At 37.5% G+C, this 21,841-nt stretch overlaps 2 protein-coding genes across 2 annotated transcripts; both read left to right on the plus strand.

The window, feature by feature from the left end:
- The first annotated feature begins 1,055 nt into the window (after positions 1–1,055).
- Positions 1,056–7,134, plus strand: LOC113726656 (putative pumilio homolog 7, chloroplastic). The gene is made up of 5 exons (XM_027250488.2): positions 1,056–3,116; positions 3,189–3,351; positions 5,234–5,397; positions 5,973–6,231; positions 6,649–7,134. Exons 1-5 carry the CDS (start codon positions 1,558–1,560, stop codon positions 6,754–6,756), a joined length of 2,253 nt encoding a protein of 750 aa, XP_027106289.2. The 5' UTR covers positions 1,056–1,557; the 3' UTR covers positions 6,757–7,134.
- Positions 7,135–11,895: 4,761 nt separating this feature from the next.
- Positions 11,896–21,788, plus strand: LOC113726657 (protein LNK1). Its single transcript, XM_072075026.1, is given in 9 exon segments — positions 11,896–11,939; positions 11,941–11,968; positions 16,667–17,253; positions 17,337–17,673; positions 17,797–17,871; positions 18,120–18,812; positions 19,897–20,048; positions 21,147–21,282; positions 21,357–21,788. Coding segments are annotated over 9 exon segments (2,103 nt in total). The 5' UTR covers positions 11,896–11,910; the 3' UTR covers positions 21,423–21,788.
- The last annotated feature ends 53 nt before the right edge of the window (positions 21,789–21,841 follow it).

Consider the following 21,841-nt stretch of genomic DNA (forward strand, 5'->3'; position numbering starts at 1 on the left):
TTTAGCTACTAATTTTTTAACAACTTTTACTACAGGAACCCCAAAAAATTTTTTAAAGTTTTTTATTTACACACTTCAAAAATACACAAAAAATTTCCCAAAAACTTTTCTTTCTCCCTCACCCAACCATCACCCCCACCACCTCTCCCGACGCCGGTCACCTATTTCGGCGCCGGTAACCTCAAAAAAAATTTTTCTGTCCATCACCCTCGCTTCCTCTCCTCCCCTCCCCTCTTCCCCTGTCCTTCCCCCTCCTGCTAGGTGCGATTTGGTCGCCGACCAGATCGCAGAGCAGAGAGGGGGAGGGGAGAGAAAAAGCTAAAAAAAAAATGCACAGCTGTTGGCCAAATCGCATGAGAGGGAAGCGGAAGGGGAGGGGCGGCGGGGGAAGGGGAACGTGAAAGGGAAAGGTCCCGACCAGATCGCGTCGGGGAAGAGGGAGGCTGGCTGGGGAGGGGAGGAAAAGGGAGGGGAGGGGCGGCAGGGGAAGGAAGGGGAAGGGGAGGGTCCGAATTGCGTCGAGGGAGAGGGGGAGAGGGAGGGGTGGCAGGGGAGAGAGAAGGGAACAGGAAAAGAGCAAAAAAAAAAAAAAAAAGGAATCACCTGGAAGTCTCGGCAGAGGGAATAGGGGAGGGAAGGGGGTAGGAGAAGAGGAAGAAAGGGAGGAAGGAAAAGAAAAAAGAAAGAAAGAAAAAAAAAGAAAAAAGAAAAAGAAAAAGAAAAAAAAAATTATCTTACAAACACCCAAAAAAAAGTTTTTCTACAACTTCTACAGTGATTTACAGTAAAATTTTATACAAACACCCAAAAAACTCACCTTCCAAACAGGCCTTATATTTTTTAATAAATTTTTTATATTTAATTATTTTTTATCTTATATATTATATCCCAAAAAATTATTTTAAATAGTATTTTAAATAATCGCATATCCAAACGTCCGAAACGTACGTGGACGTTGAGAGCAACCAGCACTCCTTGACTCTTTGATTTGTTCAATAATATTTATTTTCGCTCACTCAATTGCTATATATGTTCTCGGGTGTGTGAGACTGTGAGTGAGAGAGGGGGAGAGAGAGTCTGTTGCTTTTCCCCAGCTTTAATGGCGTGAGACCGTACCAGAAGAGTGCGTGTGTATGTATTCTCTACAGTACATGTATGTAACCGTATCCAGTCCATTCATCTTTGCATGCTTCACCAACTCATCCCAATAGAAAACCCAAAACCCAAATGAGCCGATTATTAAACTTATAATCCAACGAGAAAAAATGGATTTTGAATAAAATTTTACAATCACCAATTCCCCACCCCACCTCACTCTTTCCATTTTCTTCAATCAAGACTCTTTTTTTGGTCTTTCACTCCATCCCAGATGATCAAAAGCGGTAATCTTTTCTGGGTTTCTGTTACACTTTTTTTTCTTAGTCTTTCTTAGGTCAGTTTCCAATGTGGGCTTCTTGATTCTTGCCTTGCCTGCTTTTGCTGTAAATCTTTGGTTATTACTACCTTCTTGTTGTGAATCTTAGTTATTGTTGAAGAAGGGGAAAAAGGAGGAGGAAAATGAAAGATGATGAGGAGCTTGAATTGCTATTGGGTGAGATCCCTCATGCAATATCCTTCAATCATCATCATCATCTTAGACATGGTCATGGTAGTGATCACCATCATCATAATCTTGACGAGTCTTTGTTGGCACAAAAAATGACTGGTATGATGTACCGTATGGGTATGTATGATGATGTGACATTGGATCATAATAATAAACATACGTGTGCTTCCCCTGTGAGTGGGTTTTCTCTGCATTCAGATAGCTCTTCTTCAAGTTTGTTCTCTGGTGGGCATTCATTTTCAGACAATGGATCCCCTACCACACCTCCAGTGGAAGAGCTTCAAACTCACTCAAATGGTGGTACTAGTACACAATCACATTACTCTGACCGGTTGTGGATGGAGAACAAATCTCCCGATTCGTATTTTGGGCGGAAGGCTGATGATAACGTGTTTGATGAGCTGAGGTTGTTAAGAAATTTGAGTCGAATGTATGTTAGTAAGGAGCCAGAGGATGTCAAATTGCTAAATTTAAGTGGTCGTCAGATTTTTGATCGTGTTAGTGGTGGGAATATCGGGATGGATTTGGATCAACATGGCTTGTTTTCACAATATTATGGCAGAGGCATTTCTGATTATGGGAGAATTCAGTGCCCTGTTCCAGGAAGTCCCTTGAGTTTAGACGCTAATCTATTAGGATCCCGGTATTCCCTGAGTCAATCAGGTGAACCATATTCTCATTTATATGGTAGAAATGGTTCTGTGAGTGCCCAATTTTGTCTTACGAAGGGACTGGATGCTCATCATTATGTGGGATTTCCAGTTAACAACTTGTCAGGTACTGTGACTCGCCCTTCTATTACTGAGGCTCAATATTATGCTCAGCGAAATGGGATGGGTATCCTATCCAAAAATGATGTATTTCACTCTCTGGATGTGCCTCAGTTGGCTCCAATGAAGACTCAAGCCAATGTGGAAAATGTAAATTATTATCGCCAACAGCGAACAAATGCATGTAAAATAGTACCTCCACACGTTAGAGTACCTCATGGAAGTCTTGAGGCTCTTTCTGGTGAACAAAGCTTGATTATTCAAGGTGAAAGTTTGAATTATGCGTTAAATCGAGTACAGGAACGATCAAGGCACAACAAGGGTTCCCCATATGAGGCTGATGTAAATGCACATCAAGAAAAGCAGTCACTTATAGATGGTTGCCCCCAGATTGCAGGAAATCAAGTACGTGCTCAAAGTCTCAGACTGTGTTGCCCATTTTCTCTGCCATCAAAGTGTAACTCCTTGGGAGAAGCTCAAGGTTACATTTACTACATAGCAAAGGATCAACATGGTTGTCGATTCTTGCAAAGGATGTTTGATGAGGGAACTCCTCAAGATGTTCAAGTCATATTCACTGAGATAATTGACCACGTAGTTGAACTTATGATGAACCCTTTCGGGAATTACCTTATGCAAAAGCTATTGGAAGCGTGCAATGAAGAGCAGAGAATGCAGATTCTGCTCAGGGTAACAGCAAAACCTGGAGAGCTCATCAGAATCTCATTAAACACCCATGGGTAAGATTTGCATCTTTCGCTTGGAGTATTATTCAGCACAATACTGATCTAACAAAGCTATTACTGTATCAGCACACGAGTGGTTCAAAAATTGATTGAGACGCTTAAATCTAGGCAGCAGACGTCACTAGTTATTTCAGCTCTTGAACCTGGATTTCTTGCTCTTATCAAGGACCTAAATGGTAATCATGTCGTCCAAAGATGCCTGCAATGCCTTAGCTATGAAGACAGCAAGGTACTCCTCTATTTCACTGAAGCTTCTTGGACATTCTTAAGTGATCTTCCTCTTTTTTATGCAATTTCTGTCATCGATTTGAGTTATAGTATAAAAGTTTATGTTTTGGATTTCCTGATTGTCTGATTACAGTATAGATGTCTGTAGGAAATTGGTTGAGAAGATTGGCTTCGTATGTAGGGATAACCTTGTTGCATCATGAGTTAACATAGATTATATCTGACAATGGGCTAAAGTTCATAGCAAATGAATCTTATGCTTTGCTGTGGTTTATTTTTGATGAATTTCAAAGGCCTTCTCGTGAATTTCAAAATGCATTCAACACTATTCTTTTGCTGCTTCACTTATCAGAAGAAGTATGTATGCTCCTTATCTTGGTAAGTATACCAAATGCAAGAATTGGGAAACAGTTTTGTATAAGAGCTTTCTATTGCTTTGTTGTGTCTCTGAAAGATGAGAAGACATGTACCCAATGTTTCTCTTATTTCTTTCTGTGATTCTCATGATTGAAAGGAGAGACTGTGGATCTCTTCTCACTATTACATAATCAAAGTTTCCTGCGGTGATATCCTTTCACGACATTGACACGTTAGTCAGACATCTAAATGTTATAGAGGTTCAGTTCCGATGGTCTAAATGTCGGCCAAAGTCGTCATATTCTCATTTGGTTTTTATGGGACAATTTTTTTAGCTTAGCAAGCCAATAAGCCCTCAATAATAAGGCAAAGATATGGGTTTTCTGCTTTGAATGCTGTTATCATTTATGGATGATTTTTTTTCTTTTTTGGGCATTGCACAAGCATTACTGATTGCTGAATTGTCTGTTTTCGACTTTGGCTAGTGTTCAGGCTGCTATAAGATGAATCATGCGTCTTTACTTGAGCATGAAAAACTTAGTTAAATGTTGTTCTGTTTTGGTGTAATACATACTGATGTGTCTTGTTTCTTACCTTGAGAAAGGAGGATGGAGTGGCCTATGACAAATAAAAGGGAGTGGTAGTGCCTTGTTTGGAAAAGTTGAGAGGATGTAGAAATTGAAGTGGATTGGATAGTAAGAAGGCGTGTGACAGAGGGCTTACTCTTATCCTCTACCAAAATCTCGTTACTAATTCTTACTTGAGTTCACTAAGACAATACCCATATGCCTTACCTTTGCTCTTATGCATCGAATGTGTCATACATGTGGTTTTGACACGGACATGTGAGAGCATAGATAAAAAATTGCTAGCACTGAGGAAAATTGGCTACAGGGAAATGAAAGTTAATTCACAATTAACTAAAGCTTACTATATTATGGAATGGGGATTCCACGTAACAGAAAGTTGGCTTTTCAAGGAGTATAAATCGTGCGCATTGGATAGTGTTTCTGTATAATACAAAAAATTTAGAGTTCCAATTAATGCTAGAAGATGGGGTTGCAGCATTAAGTTATAGTCAGCCAAGTAAAGCTCCCAGATTTGTGGGCTTTCAGAAAGGAATTATTGCTGTATCTTGAATTCATAAAGTGAATTTGATCCTTAACTATCAAAAGAGTAGAAACATGAAAAAGTCAGGGCCTTGAGTATCATAAGAGTTTGTTCATAAACTTGTGGGTTGCAAAAGAAATCATGCTGAAAGAATTCACATTTCGACATGGCTTAATGAGTGCATAGGCCGGCTGAATCTTACTTTGCCAACAAACAAGAACTTCAATTAACTTTATCAAAGCTAGCATCACTTTTCTGATGCAACATGAAGTTTGTTATGATCTCAGGATTAGGATTTTCATGGAGACCAATCACTTGTTAAAGCGTTATCAGAGTTGTGATACCATTTGATTCAAGTTGGTTGATTCTTTACCTTATCACCTATCTTATATGGATTCTTTATGACATTTTGGCAGTTCATTTTCGTTGCTGCTGCAAAGTATTGTGTTGACATTGCAACTCATCAGCATGGCTGCTGTGTTCTACAAAGATGTATTAGCCATGCAAGTGGAGAACATCGGGAAAACTTGATTGCAGAAATTTCTGCAAATGGCCTTCTGCTTGCGCAAGATGCATTTGGGTAATTAAGTGCAAGAAGAATATCAATTATTATTTTTGTAACAACTTCTTGTTTGAGCATTTTTGTGGAACGTTGTATCATATACTACATAGAAAAGCTAGATGTTCTGTGCCTAACTATAATCACAAGTATTAGAATCCTACTGGAGAGTGGAGTTTGACAGCTTAAGTTTCAAGTTCTAGAGCTACAAAATTTAACCCTTGCCTTGTTTTTCTTTATAATTTTAATCAGCTAATCGTCATATTTATTGGCTCATTTGACTGAAAATCAAGATAAGTTAAGTCTTTCTTCTGTTTGTTGGGTCTTGATATGTCCATATCGCATCATCTCTCCCCCATTCTGCAGGTGGCAACTCTTAATGTTGTTAGTCCATTAGTGTGTTGGTTGTTTACTTGTATTGTTAACTATCTGGTTTTGCAGTTGTTTTCAGTTTGCTTGTGCTTTGAAAAATTCTACTAAAACCATAATACTTTAAACAAAATTTGAAGCTCTAATTCTTCCAGCTTAGGTAGATACATATTATCTTCCTCAGTTCTTCCAGTTATTTCTTATTTCAAGATGTGTTTTTATTACAGGAATTATGTTGTTCAGTTCATCTTGGAGCTTAAGATCCCATCTGCCACAACCAAGTTGGTTTGCCAGTTTGAGGGAAACTATGTCCATCTCTCGACACAAAAGTTCAGCAGCCATGTGGTTGAAAAATGCCTAGCAGTATGTAGTAATGAAGTGCGGTCAACGATAATTCACGAATTACTGTCTGCAACTCATTTTGAGCAGTTGCTTCAAGATCCACATGCCAATTATGTTGTCCAAACAGCTCTCAAAGTTTCTGAGGTATGAGTTCCCACATTGTACAGATATTTACTCATTTGAGATACCTTTTAAGCAATTATCTACCATGTTGTGAAATTCTTTTGATGAAAAGCTTTGTTCTTTATTTTGATTCATGTAATATGGGTTTCATTTTGCGCATTAACTTGAACCAAGAAAATTTTCTTTCTTCAGTTCTCAGAGTCTAACATATGTATATAATACATGGAATAGAAGTGGCTTTGTTGGAATGAATTAGTTGAACAAGTTTTTTCCTGGGATTTGATCTGTTAAGTTTGTTGAATGCACTCTAGATTTTCCGGACATTTAAGTTACTAGTTGGCTGCTTATTTTGCTTGCAATCTATTTAAGAGATTTGGAGGCCAATGAATGCTGATAAGCATGTGTGTCCTAATAATTTAACCTTCAATATGAAATCAGGGTCCTCTTCACGATTCGTTGGTTGAGGCAATTGAGTCCCACAAGGCAATCTCACGTAACAGTCCGTATTCTAAGAGAATTTTTTCCCACAAGCTTTTGAAGAAGTGATACAAATCATCCCTCTTTGGTAAGGCTCATGTTGTTGTTCTCCCTTCAGGGGTTATTCCATTTTGCACTCCCCACTGAATAGTATCCATGAGGAATGGGTATTTATCTGTACGAATATCCTAAGACAGAATCCATTTCTTCAATTTTGCTCTTCAAAGTTTGTTCACTTGGTCCTTAACTGGGATCTGCAGAGTGTAAAGAAGAGGCAACTATGCTTTCAGTTACTTGAAAATGGAGCTGTAATGTACTATTTTGTTGTTAATGTACTTTCCAATAGTTTTAATCCCTAAACCTCACATTGTATGAATTTAAACAGATGTAGGCTCTTTTTTGTTTTGTTTCAAGGCATATATGTAGGCTTTCATCGTTAGACGTACAGTACTCTGAATGCTTCTCAAGTGCGAGTGCTTTGCCAGTTCTGAGACTTTAATCTTTGGTTGAAGTGCTCGATGAATGAACTTTGATAACTAGTTAATTCTACTGAGTTGACTAGACCTAACTTGGAAATTGAACATCTTGTACTTGTCTCTATCATCATTTCTGAGACAGTTTTGCTTGGGTAAGGATCTGTTACGTCTTGTCTGGCCGATCAGTCTTTTTTTTTTTTTTTTCTGAGATCGATTGTCATCATCTAAACCTACTTCTATTTCTATTCTAATCCATTCTAAAGGGGTGACCCAACGGGTCACGGAGACTGAACCACTATCGGACTATACGAGTGTATTATACACTCGTATAAATTTAAGAAAAGTCACATCAAACTATAATTTCGATGGGAGATAAAGTTTGAGTTCTTGACCTCCCATCCTATAAGACATGCATTTCTTACTCCAACGTCCAACCAGGGAGACCCAGTCCAGCCTTTGCAATTTTAAGTTGCAAATCCAACGTATCAAGCTAATACGAAGGATCTGGAGTCTTAGAGCATTAGCTCGCAATAGTCTCCAATCTCATTTCCCTCGTTAACATATATGCTCCTTCACCCTCACGAATACTGCCTGTTACTCTCTGATGAACAAATGAAAGTACAACGCATGGGTAAAGTCTAGGAAGTCAAGGTTCAATCGAGGCCATAACAACCATATGTCATGGCAGGGCCAGAGGGAGAAAACAACCAGAACCAGAAGAGGGGTTTGTGTAAGATGCATTAACAACGTACGTATGGTTGTGCTGCTACTTTCAGGCCTAAATATCCTTCCAAGGTTGGCAGTCGGCAGCCAAGAAACCACTCCTTAAACTCAGTCCAAAACTCAAATTAAAAGAGCCACATTCACGATTTACTTTTAGATATAGACACGCAAATGCACTCATCATCTCAAGTTTTTGACATGTGCTTCACATTATTCTTACGTTCATAATTTTTTTTTTGCATGTTACCTGCATCCTAGTTTCCTATCAGAAAACTGTAAGCTGAAATATAGGCAGATATCGACGCCATGTGCAACCAAGAAAAGATCAAATTTGCACGACAATACAACATGTTCCCTGAGCAAAAGAACGGCTACACATGCTCGATCAGCTGGAGTCAAATTTCCCCCACCCTTCATGGCTTCTTGGCAAGCCCTACAACAGCTGTATATTAATCAAGTCCTTCACGTCGGCGACAATTGAACTATAGGGTTCCATCCCGTATAAATAAGCAGTATAGGGAAGCCCTCAACTTGGCTAGTAACAAATCAATGTCGTCCAAGGTTGCAGCATACCAAGAAGGAGGCATGAGCGGAAGAACCCCAAGGGGGCACTTCGTAGTTTACGTAGGTGCTTGTTTGAAAAGATTTGTTCTTCCTGTGTCCTACTTGAAAAAACATTCGCTCCAGCAACTGCTCCAGATGTCTGCAGAGATGTATGGCTTCGACAACCGAAACGGCATTGTTATACCTTGTGATGAGTCTACCTTCCGAAGCATTGCAGAGCTGGAAGAGGGCAAGTGATCTTCTACGCTACACTGCAGCTTGGATCTGCCCTTTTTTTTCATTTGTACCATGAATTATTAATTAGTTGATTGGCTTGTTTGTCTTGCATGATTATCTACTTTAATTAAATATTAAGCTTAGGAAGCGGGCAGGATCATGCATGAAATAGGCAGTCGGGGCCTTTTCCAGGTATAGCAATTGATGATTTGGAAGCATATCACTGGTTGGATTGGATAAAGATGTCTGAAAATATGGCTTATTCTGGATTTGATGATGGTAGAACCCAATCTTAAAGCAAGTTAAAGCTTAAAAAGAAAAAAAAAAAATATATATATATATATATATGTATATATATTTGAAGTTACTAGTACCAGGTTCCCTGCCAGTTCTCTGGACAAGTTGCTTTCATGAGTCCCTTCTTTGCTCCCCGTTTGCTTATGGAGGAGACCTGAAAAACTGAAATATGATTACCACATCATTAGCGAAGTTTTGACGATATAAAAAGACAGACAACGAAAAACTTGCTGTTCACATCACAGACCTGTGTGGTTTTTCTCAAAAAATGTGGGGTACAAGAAAAGGAATTGCATCATTTTGTGGTTGATAAAGAAAGTGGATGTTAAAGCTTGCTTGCTCATTCAATTTTCATCGGAAATGATAAAAGTAAAATGTGGGCCTAAGCATAAAGGTCAAGAGTGGAGAAGGTCCTCTCATATTCATATGTCATGTCAGAGAGTGCAAGAAATTGGTGGACATTAAAAAGGATATCGAAAATGTAAAAACCCTCTTGTTTGGATTGTTATTTTGATTCTAGATTTTCAATCGTGTCATTTCAAGCATCCCATGTTGTAAAAAGAAGACACCATTGGTCAATAAGGAGTCAATGGTTATACACCTTGTTTGGATTGCGGTTTTTCGCCGAAAAATTGTGTTGTTTTCCGTGATCACATTTCCCTATTACATTTTTCCCTCACATACATCAAATCGCTACAGTAATTTTTCCATGAAAAATGACGGAAAATGCAATCCAAACGAAGATTTCTAATGGTTTTAGAAATAAAACTAGAGAATTGGCACACTGGATGCCTGTGCAGATTTTGTAAAGCATGTTTTGTGTGATTTGAGTTTTCAAGGGAAAATATCCAAACTAGAAACAGGGATTAGAGATCATTCTCGATATTGATACATATTTAATTTTAGATTATTTTTTTTATTAAGTAACTTTTTAATCTATGCGTGGTCAAGTTGAGGGTCATGAGCAATTTGGTTTCGTTAAGTAATAATTATCCTGAAAATGAAAAAAAAAAAATACCTGAACTACCTGAACTTTGGATGAAACATGAGCCGAGGATGGGACAGCTCTTTTTGCCCGGAGACAACTTTGCAAGGCCCAGGCTAGGCCTTCAGTAATGTATTAGGCCCATTTAGGTGTTGCGTGACGATTCAATTTAGTACTTAAATTTAATGGGATCAGATCTTAACGTATTGGGATGATTTGATAACAAAAAATTGAACATCTGAATTGAATCAACTAAGTGGCACTACTGAATTTTCTAAACAAAACTTGCTCTCAAAATTAATTAATAAACTATTCACTTATCACTGAATGTAATATGCACTCAAATATATTGGATTTAATACTTAACAATTTAATAACTTAACGGACTTACACTTCAGATTTCATATTTCGAATTGAAGTTTTATCAAAAGCACCACCCTTAATTTTACACTATAAAAGTAAAGATCTTCTTGTAAAAAAATTTTTTTTTGAGGGGGGGGGGGGTTTTTTCAATGCTGCTATCGTTCATTTTTCTTCATATGTTTGTATACTGCATTTTCAGTCTCCAAATAAAAATCATTACCTATGGAACATTAAAAAAAACCAAAAAATAAAAAAAAGCAGTTCTCTTTTTTAAAATAAAAAAAAAGAACTGCAAATATTCTCTTAGGGGTTTATTCCATAAACTATCCAAAACTAGCAAAGATACAAATGAGTCAGCATCACAAAAAAAAAAAAAAAAAAAACCAACAAAATGCAAACGTTATCACTTATCAACTTTCCGCCGCAGTATTACACCCGCCGAAGCAACTAGAACGGCCGCAAAACAAGTGTCCACCGTTGAAAACCATGTCCGCAATTTTTACCCACAACCCGTTTCTCCTTTCCGACCGTACAACCACCCCAGGAAATCGACACGTGTCTAACCTCACTAAAACGTAACACGCACCTGGACCAATCACGTCGCAGAAACAGATCGTATCTCCAGCCGCCCTCTCGTCCACGAATTCTGATACCCACCCGTCGCTCTACCGCCCTTGTTTTGATCTCCTTCCCACGTGGCACCTCATGCACATCACTCATTATTTAAATAATATTAACAATTTCTTTAAAATATTCATACCCATAAGAAGAGAAAAATTTTTTTTACTTGTATTATTTTTTTTATTTCCTCTCCCCCCCCCCTCCCAGCCCCTGAGCAGTATCCTTCGTCCTTTATCTCTCTCCTGTCTTCCCTGGTTTCTAGAACCTCCCAGATTTGTGTCCTTCACCATCAAATTAGGGTTTTGCTACTGCGTTGCTGGATTCAATCGAAAGTTCTTACTTTCTGCATAGTTCTTGATTTTCCGGTGAGTTTTCCGTCAAGTATCTTTGTTTAAGCTATCAACTTTAGCTGAAAATAGTACTTCTAGTTTTTTTTTTTTTTTTTTTTAACTGGACTGTTTTACTCTTGTTATTGGCTTTCTTCTTTGTTTGATTTTCATATGTAAGCTTTCAAAAAAAAAAAAAAATCTTCATATGAAACTTGTTTTATGCTCTGCCATATGCTTCTTGCGGTTGTTGAGAAATGAAGGAAGATAAAAAGCAAGTTTAATATGATAACAAAGCTATTTCAAGTTTTCATTTCTTAAAGTAGAACTGAGGTGAATTTACTAAAGCTTGTACCTAGCTGAAGTAAAGATCTTACCTTTTTTTATTTATTTTTATTTTTTTCAAAGATCCCTTTAGATCAGAATTCTGTTCTCTATGCTTGTTTTGCTTTTCAGCAAAAATAAAAACTTTTCCTCTTTTTTTTTCTCCTCCTTCTCCTCATTTTTGTTGTCTTTGAATTGATGGAATAGGAAAGAAATCAATTGGAGATCAGATTCTAATGCTTTTGTCCTTTTCTGTGTTTGAAATTCTACGAACAGAGGTGGGAAGAGGGTTTGGGTTGTGGACTATGATACCAGATCAGCAAGCTGCATGTGGTTTGAGTGCTGGTTGAGAAATTGTAGGAATGTCAGACTTGTCCATGTATGAGGTACTGTAACTTTTCCGATTGGTCAATTTGCATCTATGCTTGCATACCCAAGACTGCTCTTGTGATTGCTTAATGAGGTTAGCATTTTGGTCAGCCTATGATGACTTGATCATCATAGGTTGGCATTTTGAACCATGTTGTTAACATGGTTCAAAACTTGGCCTCTCGGTTTATGTATTTTATGGTAGCTAGTACACGGGAGATATAAAGAATTCTGGTCATTAAGAAGCTTCCAAGTTGTTGAAGGTGTTAAATGTAATGCAACTCTATAATTGGAATATTCTGTCACTGGCAACAGCAATCTTTTGTTGCTCAGATTTGAATTCAGAAACAACATGGTAGTGCAACAGTAAATGCTTAACTTCCTTGACCTTACTCAGGATAGGTGACGAGGTTAATAAATAATTCATGAGAACTTGCTGACGATCAAAGTAACGGTCAGCATAGTTAACTGATATGCAAATGATTACTACATATGCTTTCTTAAATATGACAGCTGTGGATAGTCTATAATACTTGGAATTTCTGTCTCTTTATGGTGATTTGAGAATGGTCTTGATGCAATTGAATATCGTGCATGATGATATTGATCGAAAAAGTAGATATTGGGCAATTAAAAGTATCCGACACGTTGAACATATTGAAGTTTGACAACTTCTAGGCTGTTTCCCTTTGTCAGATTGCAGTGTGGGACTTATTCTTGAATTTAATTTTCTACCAAAGACGTATTGGGCTACACGCTCTTCACATGAGAACCTGTAGATAGGTTGCAAAACTTTTGTCCGTTAGTGTTATTTCCACAGTGATATCAATGATGGAGGACTCCTTAAGTGCCATGTATACGTAATATGTCTTACATAAAGAGGCTAAGTTTTCAGAAACCAGATCTGTAGCTTTTAAGCAGTGGGTGGACATATCAATGTCTGTCAGCTGACCACCAGATACGAGTTAAATCTATATTATCGGAGGACATTTTTTGATATTATAGTTATTTAGTAATTTCTCCTTTTAACTAGAGAGAAGTTCAAGAAAGATAGGAAATTTATATTGGAAAATTGTTTATTGTTTTTATTGGTATTTATATTGAATTGAAGAAGATCAAATGCTTATAACTTCTTTGCTTCCCTAGTTGATATGATAAGATTTTAGGTCCCACACTATCATGTCCAAAGATGTCATGATTGGTAGTCATAGTTCTTTTCTCTAATTTAATTTAGTTTATAGACCTTATTTGCTACAAAGGACAACACAACTTGCAAAAGCATTGAATACAAATAGCCAATCTCCTATGCACTTATAACAATGGAAAAACTTTATACCTGCTCGAAAAAACAGAATGGAAGATGTGCAAGCCACTGACGGATAAACAAGCATGAAAGAAATAACTGACACATGGTTCACGATCTAACCAGCGTCGACTTCATTTTCAACTCCTTTTTTGTCTTTTCAATGGCTTTGTTTGTAAGTACATTCCATCTTGCTCACAAAACTCAATGATGCATATGTTGAGTTTTGAAGTATCTGTCCTTGGTTTGTATAGTGTTATGGTAACAATCATGTCTATAAATTTTTGGATTGATTATATTTAGGTGAACGGACAATTTTGAAACATTATACCGTGACTTTTTTGGGCCACGGGTTGTTGGGGTTTTTCTTTTGCTATTTCTGCATAATGGTTCTTCATATGTTAGATTTTTGCTGTATTTTTTTTTCTGGCTAACGAAAGTGCTGTTCCTCACTGAAACATTATTGAGTTCGTACACAATAGCAACGTAAAGGCTGAAAAATTTTGCAACACTACTTGATACTAAAAGCAAGATGTGAAATTATTCTGCTGTTTATAGGCATTTAAATTGTGCAGATATTCTCTAACTTTAATGCATTTGTTCTCACAAACGTAGTTTTTAGAAAATGGCTGTAATATAACCACACTCATCTATTATAAACAATATTTTTTTTGGAATAGTCACTATACTTATACTTTCTGCTCTTGAATCTATTTATCTTTAGGCCTTCCTTGAAATATCTCATTTCTTTTGTCCTTCAATAAAGTGAATAACATGTTGTCAGTATCAAGTTGGAGACTTTGAGCATAGCTTAGTTTTCTTGTATGTTTATAATAAGCTTTGGCCAAAAGGTGAAGTTTTTCTATAGGAAGTTATAACTTCGAGGCGGATGAATAATCATTTTGCTTATGTGAGATAAGGTCATATAAACCTTTCAATAGGAGAAGCCTAGTGCGCTGGCTTCCTCAGTACTGCGAAGCAAAAATGACGAGACAGTTGAGTTGTTGAGCTTCATTGAATTCGATATTCTACAAGTGATGGTTGTATTCAAGTGGGAGCTATACAGAATTCAATTTCTAGCGTTTCCTAAATATTTTGCTTTTTTTACTTGGTATATAATTCAAATCTGTAAAATCTATAATTGGGAATGCTACTAACAGGGGGCAGAAAAGTATACTGCCTTGAAAAAGATTAGAGTTCCAAACAATCTTTGTGCTATTCTATTTTGTATTTTTCCCCCTTTTCTTCTCACCCAGTCATTTATTGGCTCGCCATCTGAACAACTTTGCATAGTCTTCACTTAGCTGTGCATGAAATCTAAAGGTCGTTGGTCACTTCTGTTTGTCGAGATTGAGAACTTATAGTCACATTGGAATGTATTTTAATTGCTAAATTTTGTTTGAAGTAGTCATGTACTCGTGTTCTTTGATGTCGTCATTGAGGTTTTGGAAAAAAACTCCTTTTAGGGCTATAAAAATAAGTTGTAGATTTTGTCTTTTTCCAACAAAATGCATCTTTGGACTAAAGAGCACAAGACCTAAGTTAGATAAGAACTGAATTTTAGCTCATTGAAAATTTGTAAACATCAGTTATGTATTGACTTAATCATGGGATTTTGTAGAGAGTGCACCATCCGTACATTGTGGATGTTGTTGACTTTGCAAAAGCAAGAGGGCAACATCTTGCAAAAGACTGGGCATTAGTGACTAGGCACACCATGGAAATAGCCAAACTTATGCAACTATATGTCAAGGGAGTTTTTAAATGAGTTGTTAAGTTATTTATTTTTGTAGGAGAGTGTGTTCTGTGTTAAGACTTAAGAGTGTACAATATGTTTGAAAGAACAAAGAATTTGACCAAGTTGCAAGGAAGAGGTTTTGGTTGGGATTTTCAGTCCTGAGAAACACAGATAACATGATCAACAAGTACTATTGATGCACTTATTAATAGGTTGTAGTTGTATTGACATCCTGTTGATTTTTACTTAGTTCCATCAACTCCATCTTCTTGGATAACCTGCTTGACAATTGCTGTGAAAGTCTTTTTTTCCTCTTTTGTTGATTTGTTCATCTTGTTCATTCTTACAGTACCATATGTAATGTGGGCCTGATGTCATCATAGATAGAACAAGTTTTGTGTGTTTCTGCCCTTGAAAATCTAAAAGGAGGTGGGACTGAAGGTGCTTGGCATAATATATTCTTGCTTTAACAAGCAAACATATAGGGTGTGTTTGGACAGGAGATTATTTTGGAAAAATTATTTAGAATAACACTGTAGACTTTTGTGATGTGATGTATGTGAGATAAGAAGATGGTTGGGATTATAGAAGGGTGGTTGGAAATTGTCTTTATGATGCAAGCAGAATAATATTTGAAATTTTTTTCCTAAATTATTGTATTCCAATGAACCCATAGTTTCCTTTGTAACTTAGTTCAGCTCATAGTTGCTGTAACTATTTTCCAGACTAATTATCTGATATAGGAGTTCAAACACGCTATAAAGACTGTTCATGTTAAGTAATAAGAAAGGCGCAAGCTTTTGCTCCAGATGACTGGATTTAATCATGCATCTACCATATGATACGATTTTTATAAACTGAGTCACAAGGTGGGCTCAAAATACATCTAGTTTTTTATGCTTTTTTTTTTTTTATTTCTTGGTGCATCATAGCTAACCAACTGTTCTACTGTTTGAGATGTTGGATGCTTGTTATTTTCCGTTCTCTTTTGTATATGCCTTCCTATAGCAATCATGTGAAAGCCGAGACAGCAAAAACATGACCTTTCATTTATGTTGATGCTATTGTTTAGAATATTTAGGTGGTCCAAAGTAAATTATGTAGACAAAAATGGTCCTTTTAGTCTTGTATAATCACTTGGAAAATTTTCCATTCATCCTTAGGACGGAAGTTAAGCCTATTCCTAATTTGTATTTGCTCTAAGGCTATGCTGTCTATATCTATTTTCTTTGGAGTTCTTGGTTGTAGATAAACGTTTGCCTTTTGGTCGGATTGTGTGCTTGTAGTTGATGGGAGTCCTTCACATGAAGATAGATACATAAATTTGCTGTCTTGTTATTTCAGATGTGCCCTTTAAAGATATTTAATGTACTTTTGACATTTTGATGAGGTTGGACTGTGTGATGGTGTTTGGGGATGGAGGGCTCAAAATCATGTTGAATTGGACTATGTATAATTTTATTTGGTATTGTTGGTGTACTGTTGAGCTTCCTCAAGGAAGTAAAGTGATGTTTGGAATGTAAAAAATCCAAGTTGGGTGGTGCGACTTGCCTTTGCAACTTCTTGTTTATGATACATATGCTATTTTTGTCTCTTCTTGTGGATTTGTTTCACTCATTTTATGGGAGCACTTCTGCAGTTATTACAGCTAAAATTCTGTAACTGCTTTTACAGTTTGGAGACATAGTATGGGATGAATTTTGCCAGAGTGAGGACCATATAGTTCCCCATCCTGTTGGCGAAGCAGCAAGTGAACAATTATTTGTAGGTGACAGCCGTAAAAAACCTCGACATCAGTTTAGTGTTCTGGGTAATTCTAAAGAACAATCAGCAAAAGACATTGTTTGCCAGGAAAAGGACCTAGGAAATACATCAGTTCTGAACAATAGAAGGAAGATAATGTTGGAAAAGAATTCCTGGTCAGACACGCCTGATGGCATATTTCCTTCTTCATGCAATAGTAACTCCGTTAAAGAAGTGCCAAGTTTAGCATCTGATAGTGCCAGGGCATCAAGTCATTGCTTCAAAAGCAGTAATACAGATTTGCTTGGAAATGAGTTATGTACCACTGACTCCATGCTCATCGACGAGAGTGCTGCAGTTGATAGTAACTCGTACAATTATCCTCTGGACCCTCTGTCCCAAACAGACGACGATCTTAGCTTCTTTGACAGTGATCAAAATGGCAAAGATTCCAGTGATTTCTTATACTATAGTTGGCCAGATATTGGAAACTTCGAGGATGTGGACAGGATGTTTAGGTAATTATTGGCCTCATTTTCACTTAGAGTCAATTCTTCAAAACTGCTGTTATAGTTATATTGTTGTACATTTTTCCTTCCAGAAGTTGTGATTCAACGTTTGGACTTGGGGCTAGTAATGAAGATGAATTGGGATGGTTTTCATCATCAGACGCAATTGGAGGATCTGCAGATGCTTTGAAGTCAGAATTCAAAGCTTCATGTCCTGCCTCTGGTGCAATGGCTAAAGACTCAGAAAACCATGAGCCTGTAGGATTAAATGATACCTGCTGTTCTTTGAATGATACTAGCTTTGAAGTGGCATCTGTTAGCTGTAAAAATAATTCCTGGTCGTCAGACAAAGATGAATCCGACACTTTTGGTGATATGTCTGGGACTCGTAGCTATGACAGCAAGGATAATTATAGGCCTAGAAAGCAGGTCAGTAATCTCAATGTATTTTGAAGCTGGTGATAACATTTTCATCTTAGCACTTCTTTCAGAAAAACTCAGTGATGAAACGTTTTGGTTTGAATTAACTGTTTTTTTTTTAATTGTGTGTAGGCTGTTGAGCTCAACAACGAAGTACAACAGAGGATCTCGGCCACCAACATCTCAACAACTGGTAGCACTGGAATGGTATATTTTGTACTTCTGTTTAAGGGAAAAAATTGCAGAGCATGTAATTTTTGCAGTCCAGAAATTTTTAAACTTATTTTAGTGTGGTCTTGCTGTTGGACTTCGTTTTAACAATTGTCAGTCACAATCATGCCTATTTGTTTGTAGCTGCAAGTTGGCAGTGTTAGACATTGTACATTTTATTGGTATTGAAAATGAACTTGGAAAGATTTAAAGTCCTGACTCCATGTAATAATCATCTTTGACAGAGCAATGTGCACAAAAAGCAGCAAAAGAATCAAAGCCGATATGACTCAAAGAGAAAAAATCCATATGGTGGTTCGTTTTACTATAATGGAAGCCTTCCAACTGAAGACAAAGAAGCTCCTTTTGAAGCCACATCTGACCAGAGTCTTCCATCAGGAGGCATTCAGCAGCAAAAACAAGCATCGGGACCTGAATCCTTTGGTTACTTGCAGAATGACATTCCCTACATGCAAGATTGCAGTCATATTTCAGATCACACTTCAATTTTTCCAACACTCTCTGCTGTTAAGTCTGATACTAATGGCTTTAGGAACATTTCTCCCAAGGAGTCCTCCTATTCATCAAATCAGGTGCTTTCTTCAGACAGCTCTCACAGTCCTGCATTTCAGTTGGCTACTGGTGTACATTCTGAAAAGAGGGAAATACCACATCACCAACAACCTCTCCAATCATCATTTAGTAGCAAAGCTGAAAGTATGGAGATGGGGGTTCAGGTCCCCTTGTGTGATCCAGTGTCTGTAGAGAAAAAAGTCCAGTACTTGGGAAAGAATTTTGAAAGTCACACAGATGGTGAAGGAGTTCCTGGAGAATTTGGTTCCTCAACTATGCAGGAGAGCTCTTCTGCGAGTTCTGGTTTAGATGAAATTTCACTGGAAGCCGCAAGTTTTCGCCAGCTTCAACTTGTTATGGAGCAGGTAAATGTCTTTTCAATTATGAAATGTATTACATTGGATGACTTAACCTGTCTACAAGTTCGAGTTGGTGGACATTATATGAATGTATCTCCTTGAGTCTTTTCGTTTGTCAGACAGAGAACCTTTTGAGTTGATATTGAAGGTTCATTGAAAGGTTGACTAAGTCTAAGGACTCAGAGGATGTGTTAGTGTTCTAAATCAAATGAAATATTGTCAGTCAATCTGGTTTTTTAGCTGTACATTCACATGTTGCAGGGTGTAAATCACTTTCTTACATAATCTACTAATTTACATTTGTTTGGAAATGTAAAGGAGTTCTGACTCCTTAATTGAGCAGCTTGAGCCCCCTTTTGCCGACATTTATGTCTATCATACCTATGGTCATGCTTGGGTCATATCTAACTGAAGCAATAGCTTACACTGTTTGATTTTTTTTTTTTTTTCTGAACTTCCAATTAGCTTGAGTTAGGAGCTTGCATTGTTCAGTTTTCATATACTTGTTTGCAAGGTTTTTGTCTGTTATCCATCTCGATTCACTGGCCGTGCCCTGTCCCACTACCATGTTTCATCAATACCCTGACCCAGATTTATCTAAACACCCATTGTGAAACCTGCACTGGAACCCTATTCAACTACCATCTTGTCATTTTGTCTCTCTACCTTGTTCTGCTGCCATGTCCCGTTCCTTCTTCACATTCCCTTTCCATTCATTTAACACACAATCCTGTTCCCTTCTGTCTCTCTAGTACCAACTTTGTACTGCTACCTGTCTTTATCTTGTTTACTACTACATATCAACACTTTGTTGCGACCTTGTCCCACTATTCATTCCCTTCTCACAACCCAGGCATGCCAATCCTTGGCCCGCCCCCACACAAAGAATAAAAGGAAAAAACCAGAATAGTAAATAAAGTCAGATATACTAGAGAATCTCACATGTAAAGTGTGGCAAAAATTCTTATTTCTACACTTATACAGATTCCAAATAGGCCCTCATAGCTGGTCATTCTAGACATTCGTAGTTTCCTATTTTTCTTGTCATATTGTACTTAATTACTCACAAGGTTGAATCTCCTTGGTCTAGTTGGATCTGAGGACAAAGCTATGTATACGAGATAGTCTATACCGCTTGGCCCAAAGTGCTGAACAACGCCATAACCAAGCAAATCTGAAGGGTAGCTACTCTGGAGATAATAGAGATGCCAGAGGAGTACCGCTAGCTGAAGGCACAAACAAGTATGTAATCTTTTGTTTTATTTTACCCATTGCATTAAGATATAATTACTTTGGTCTGTTTGACTACTAGTTTGTTTACTAGAGCAGAATGTGGCAATCGCCAATTTCTGTGAGAACTCAGCACTAAATCAGTAAAACCTCTTTTTTCTGCTACATAATTTCTATGTTTTCATCTTTCACATTTAAGATGCTTACTGTCTTTTGATAGTTTTCCAAGGTTGTGAATGGCATCTGTGCTTACTGTGGAATGCTTAATAGTCATAGACATGCAAAGCTACCTGTGTGCTTGCAGAAACTATGGTGCAGCTATCAAGACGTTATAGATATGTAACTTACCTCTAGATTTTCTGCCTTTTTTCTCCTTAGGTCTTGGGCAATGACTTTTTACTCTTTAGGGATTCATTGTGGGTTGACTGATTAAAATTTAGAGCGTCAGATAGCTAAGTTTAATTTGATGCTGTTGTATGTGTAAGTTCTATTATGAAGAATGCCAGACCAGTGATTGAATTCTCATCAACAATAAGATTTCTGTTGATGGATAACCTTGTTCTGGGAGAGAAGTAAAATACTTTTCCCTTTAGAAGTAGTTTCCTTGTCACAGCAGTATATGGCACCAAAAACCCATCTTATTAGATGCTTAACTTACTTGAAAAATGTGACTTTTGTTGGTTGGAAGAGGCATGTCACTTTTATTAACTTTCACACCTATAGATTCATTGTACAATTATTTGGTTCTGGGAGTATCTCATGTAAGCATGGCTGCTGTCCCAGCTGGGGACACCATAATCTCTGCACTCTTTTTGGTATCTCTCGATGTTCTCTTTTGCCAAAAAAGAAAACCATTACCTTCATCATTTTCTTCTTCTTCTTTTTTTGTTTCCTTCTTTTTTCCGATTTTGATTTGGGTGTCTCTTAAGAGTTTCTCTAAATGCTCTTTTGTTTTGTGTGGGGGGGGGGGGGGGTGTGGGGAAGGTAAATATGAGGTTCATTTGGACACTGAACTGGAATTTGGTATTGATTTCCCTTATTTGTATTGCTTTTCCATCTTCAGTTGGGGGGTCAGTCCAGTTCTTATTCTGTTTAACTACTCTAATTCAGGTGCACTGGATTTATGGATATGGAAACTGGCACAAATCCTATAGATCGGTCCATAGCTCACCTACTATTTCACAGGCCTTCAGAGTCGCCTATCATTACTGCCCAAGACTCTCTGTCTTTTAAGTCACCAACTCTGGTAAGCTCCATAACTGCTGGTGTACATTTCATCTTTTCCTCTTAGATTATCTATAATCATAGGCTTTTTGCTAGATGGAACCTGATCCTATTGAAGTCACAAAAAACGGATTCATGGTTCTGTCAGTAGTCCACCTGTGATGCCTGAGAAATCAGTTAATGATGAAGCAATGGCAGCTGAAACGGAGAAAAGTGTTGGGGATGGCTGACCCAAAAATGTAACAGAAATAACTGATACAGCATAGGAAGAAGGCCTAGGAATTGTATTTAACTACCTTGTGCGCTTGTATAGAAGTATTTTACAGAATTTAGCGAAGTGCGAAGTTGGTCTCCTATTTGGATACTGAACAAGGATATCCCCGCCTCACACAACCCCCCCCCTCCCCCCGGCGCGGCGGGTATCATATGTAATATTTCTACATTGTATTTAGCTTGTAACTATTATATTTCGTGCTGTTTGGCATCAAGTTTTCAATGGTGATTGCTTTGAAAGCAGAAGATTGTGCATAGGTGCCGTTAGTAGGAAGTTTAAGACATTTGCAAGCATATTATTTTCACCA

This window comes from Coffea arabica, chromosome 2c, assembly GCF_036785885.1.
Source record: "Coffea arabica cultivar ET-39 chromosome 2c, Coffea Arabica ET-39 HiFi, whole genome shotgun sequence".
NCBI classification, from domain to species: Eukaryota; Viridiplantae; Streptophyta; class Magnoliopsida; order Gentianales; family Rubiaceae; genus Coffea; species Coffea arabica.

Excerpts from the sequence above, each read along its gene's own strand:
- LOC113726656 (XM_027250488.2), top strand. The coding sequence starts at position 1,558 with ATGAAAGATGATGAGGAGCTTGAATTGCTATTGGGTGAGATCCCTCAT. Across the intron at positions 5,398-5,972 it reads CTTGCGCAAGATGCATTTGG|GAATTATGTTGTTCAGTTCA; the intron begins GTAATTAAGTGC and ends TTTTTATTACAG. Across the intron at positions 6,232-6,648 it reads CAGCTCTCAAAGTTTCTGAG|GGTCCTCTTCACGATTCGTT; the intron begins GTATGAGTTCCC and ends ATATGAAATCAG.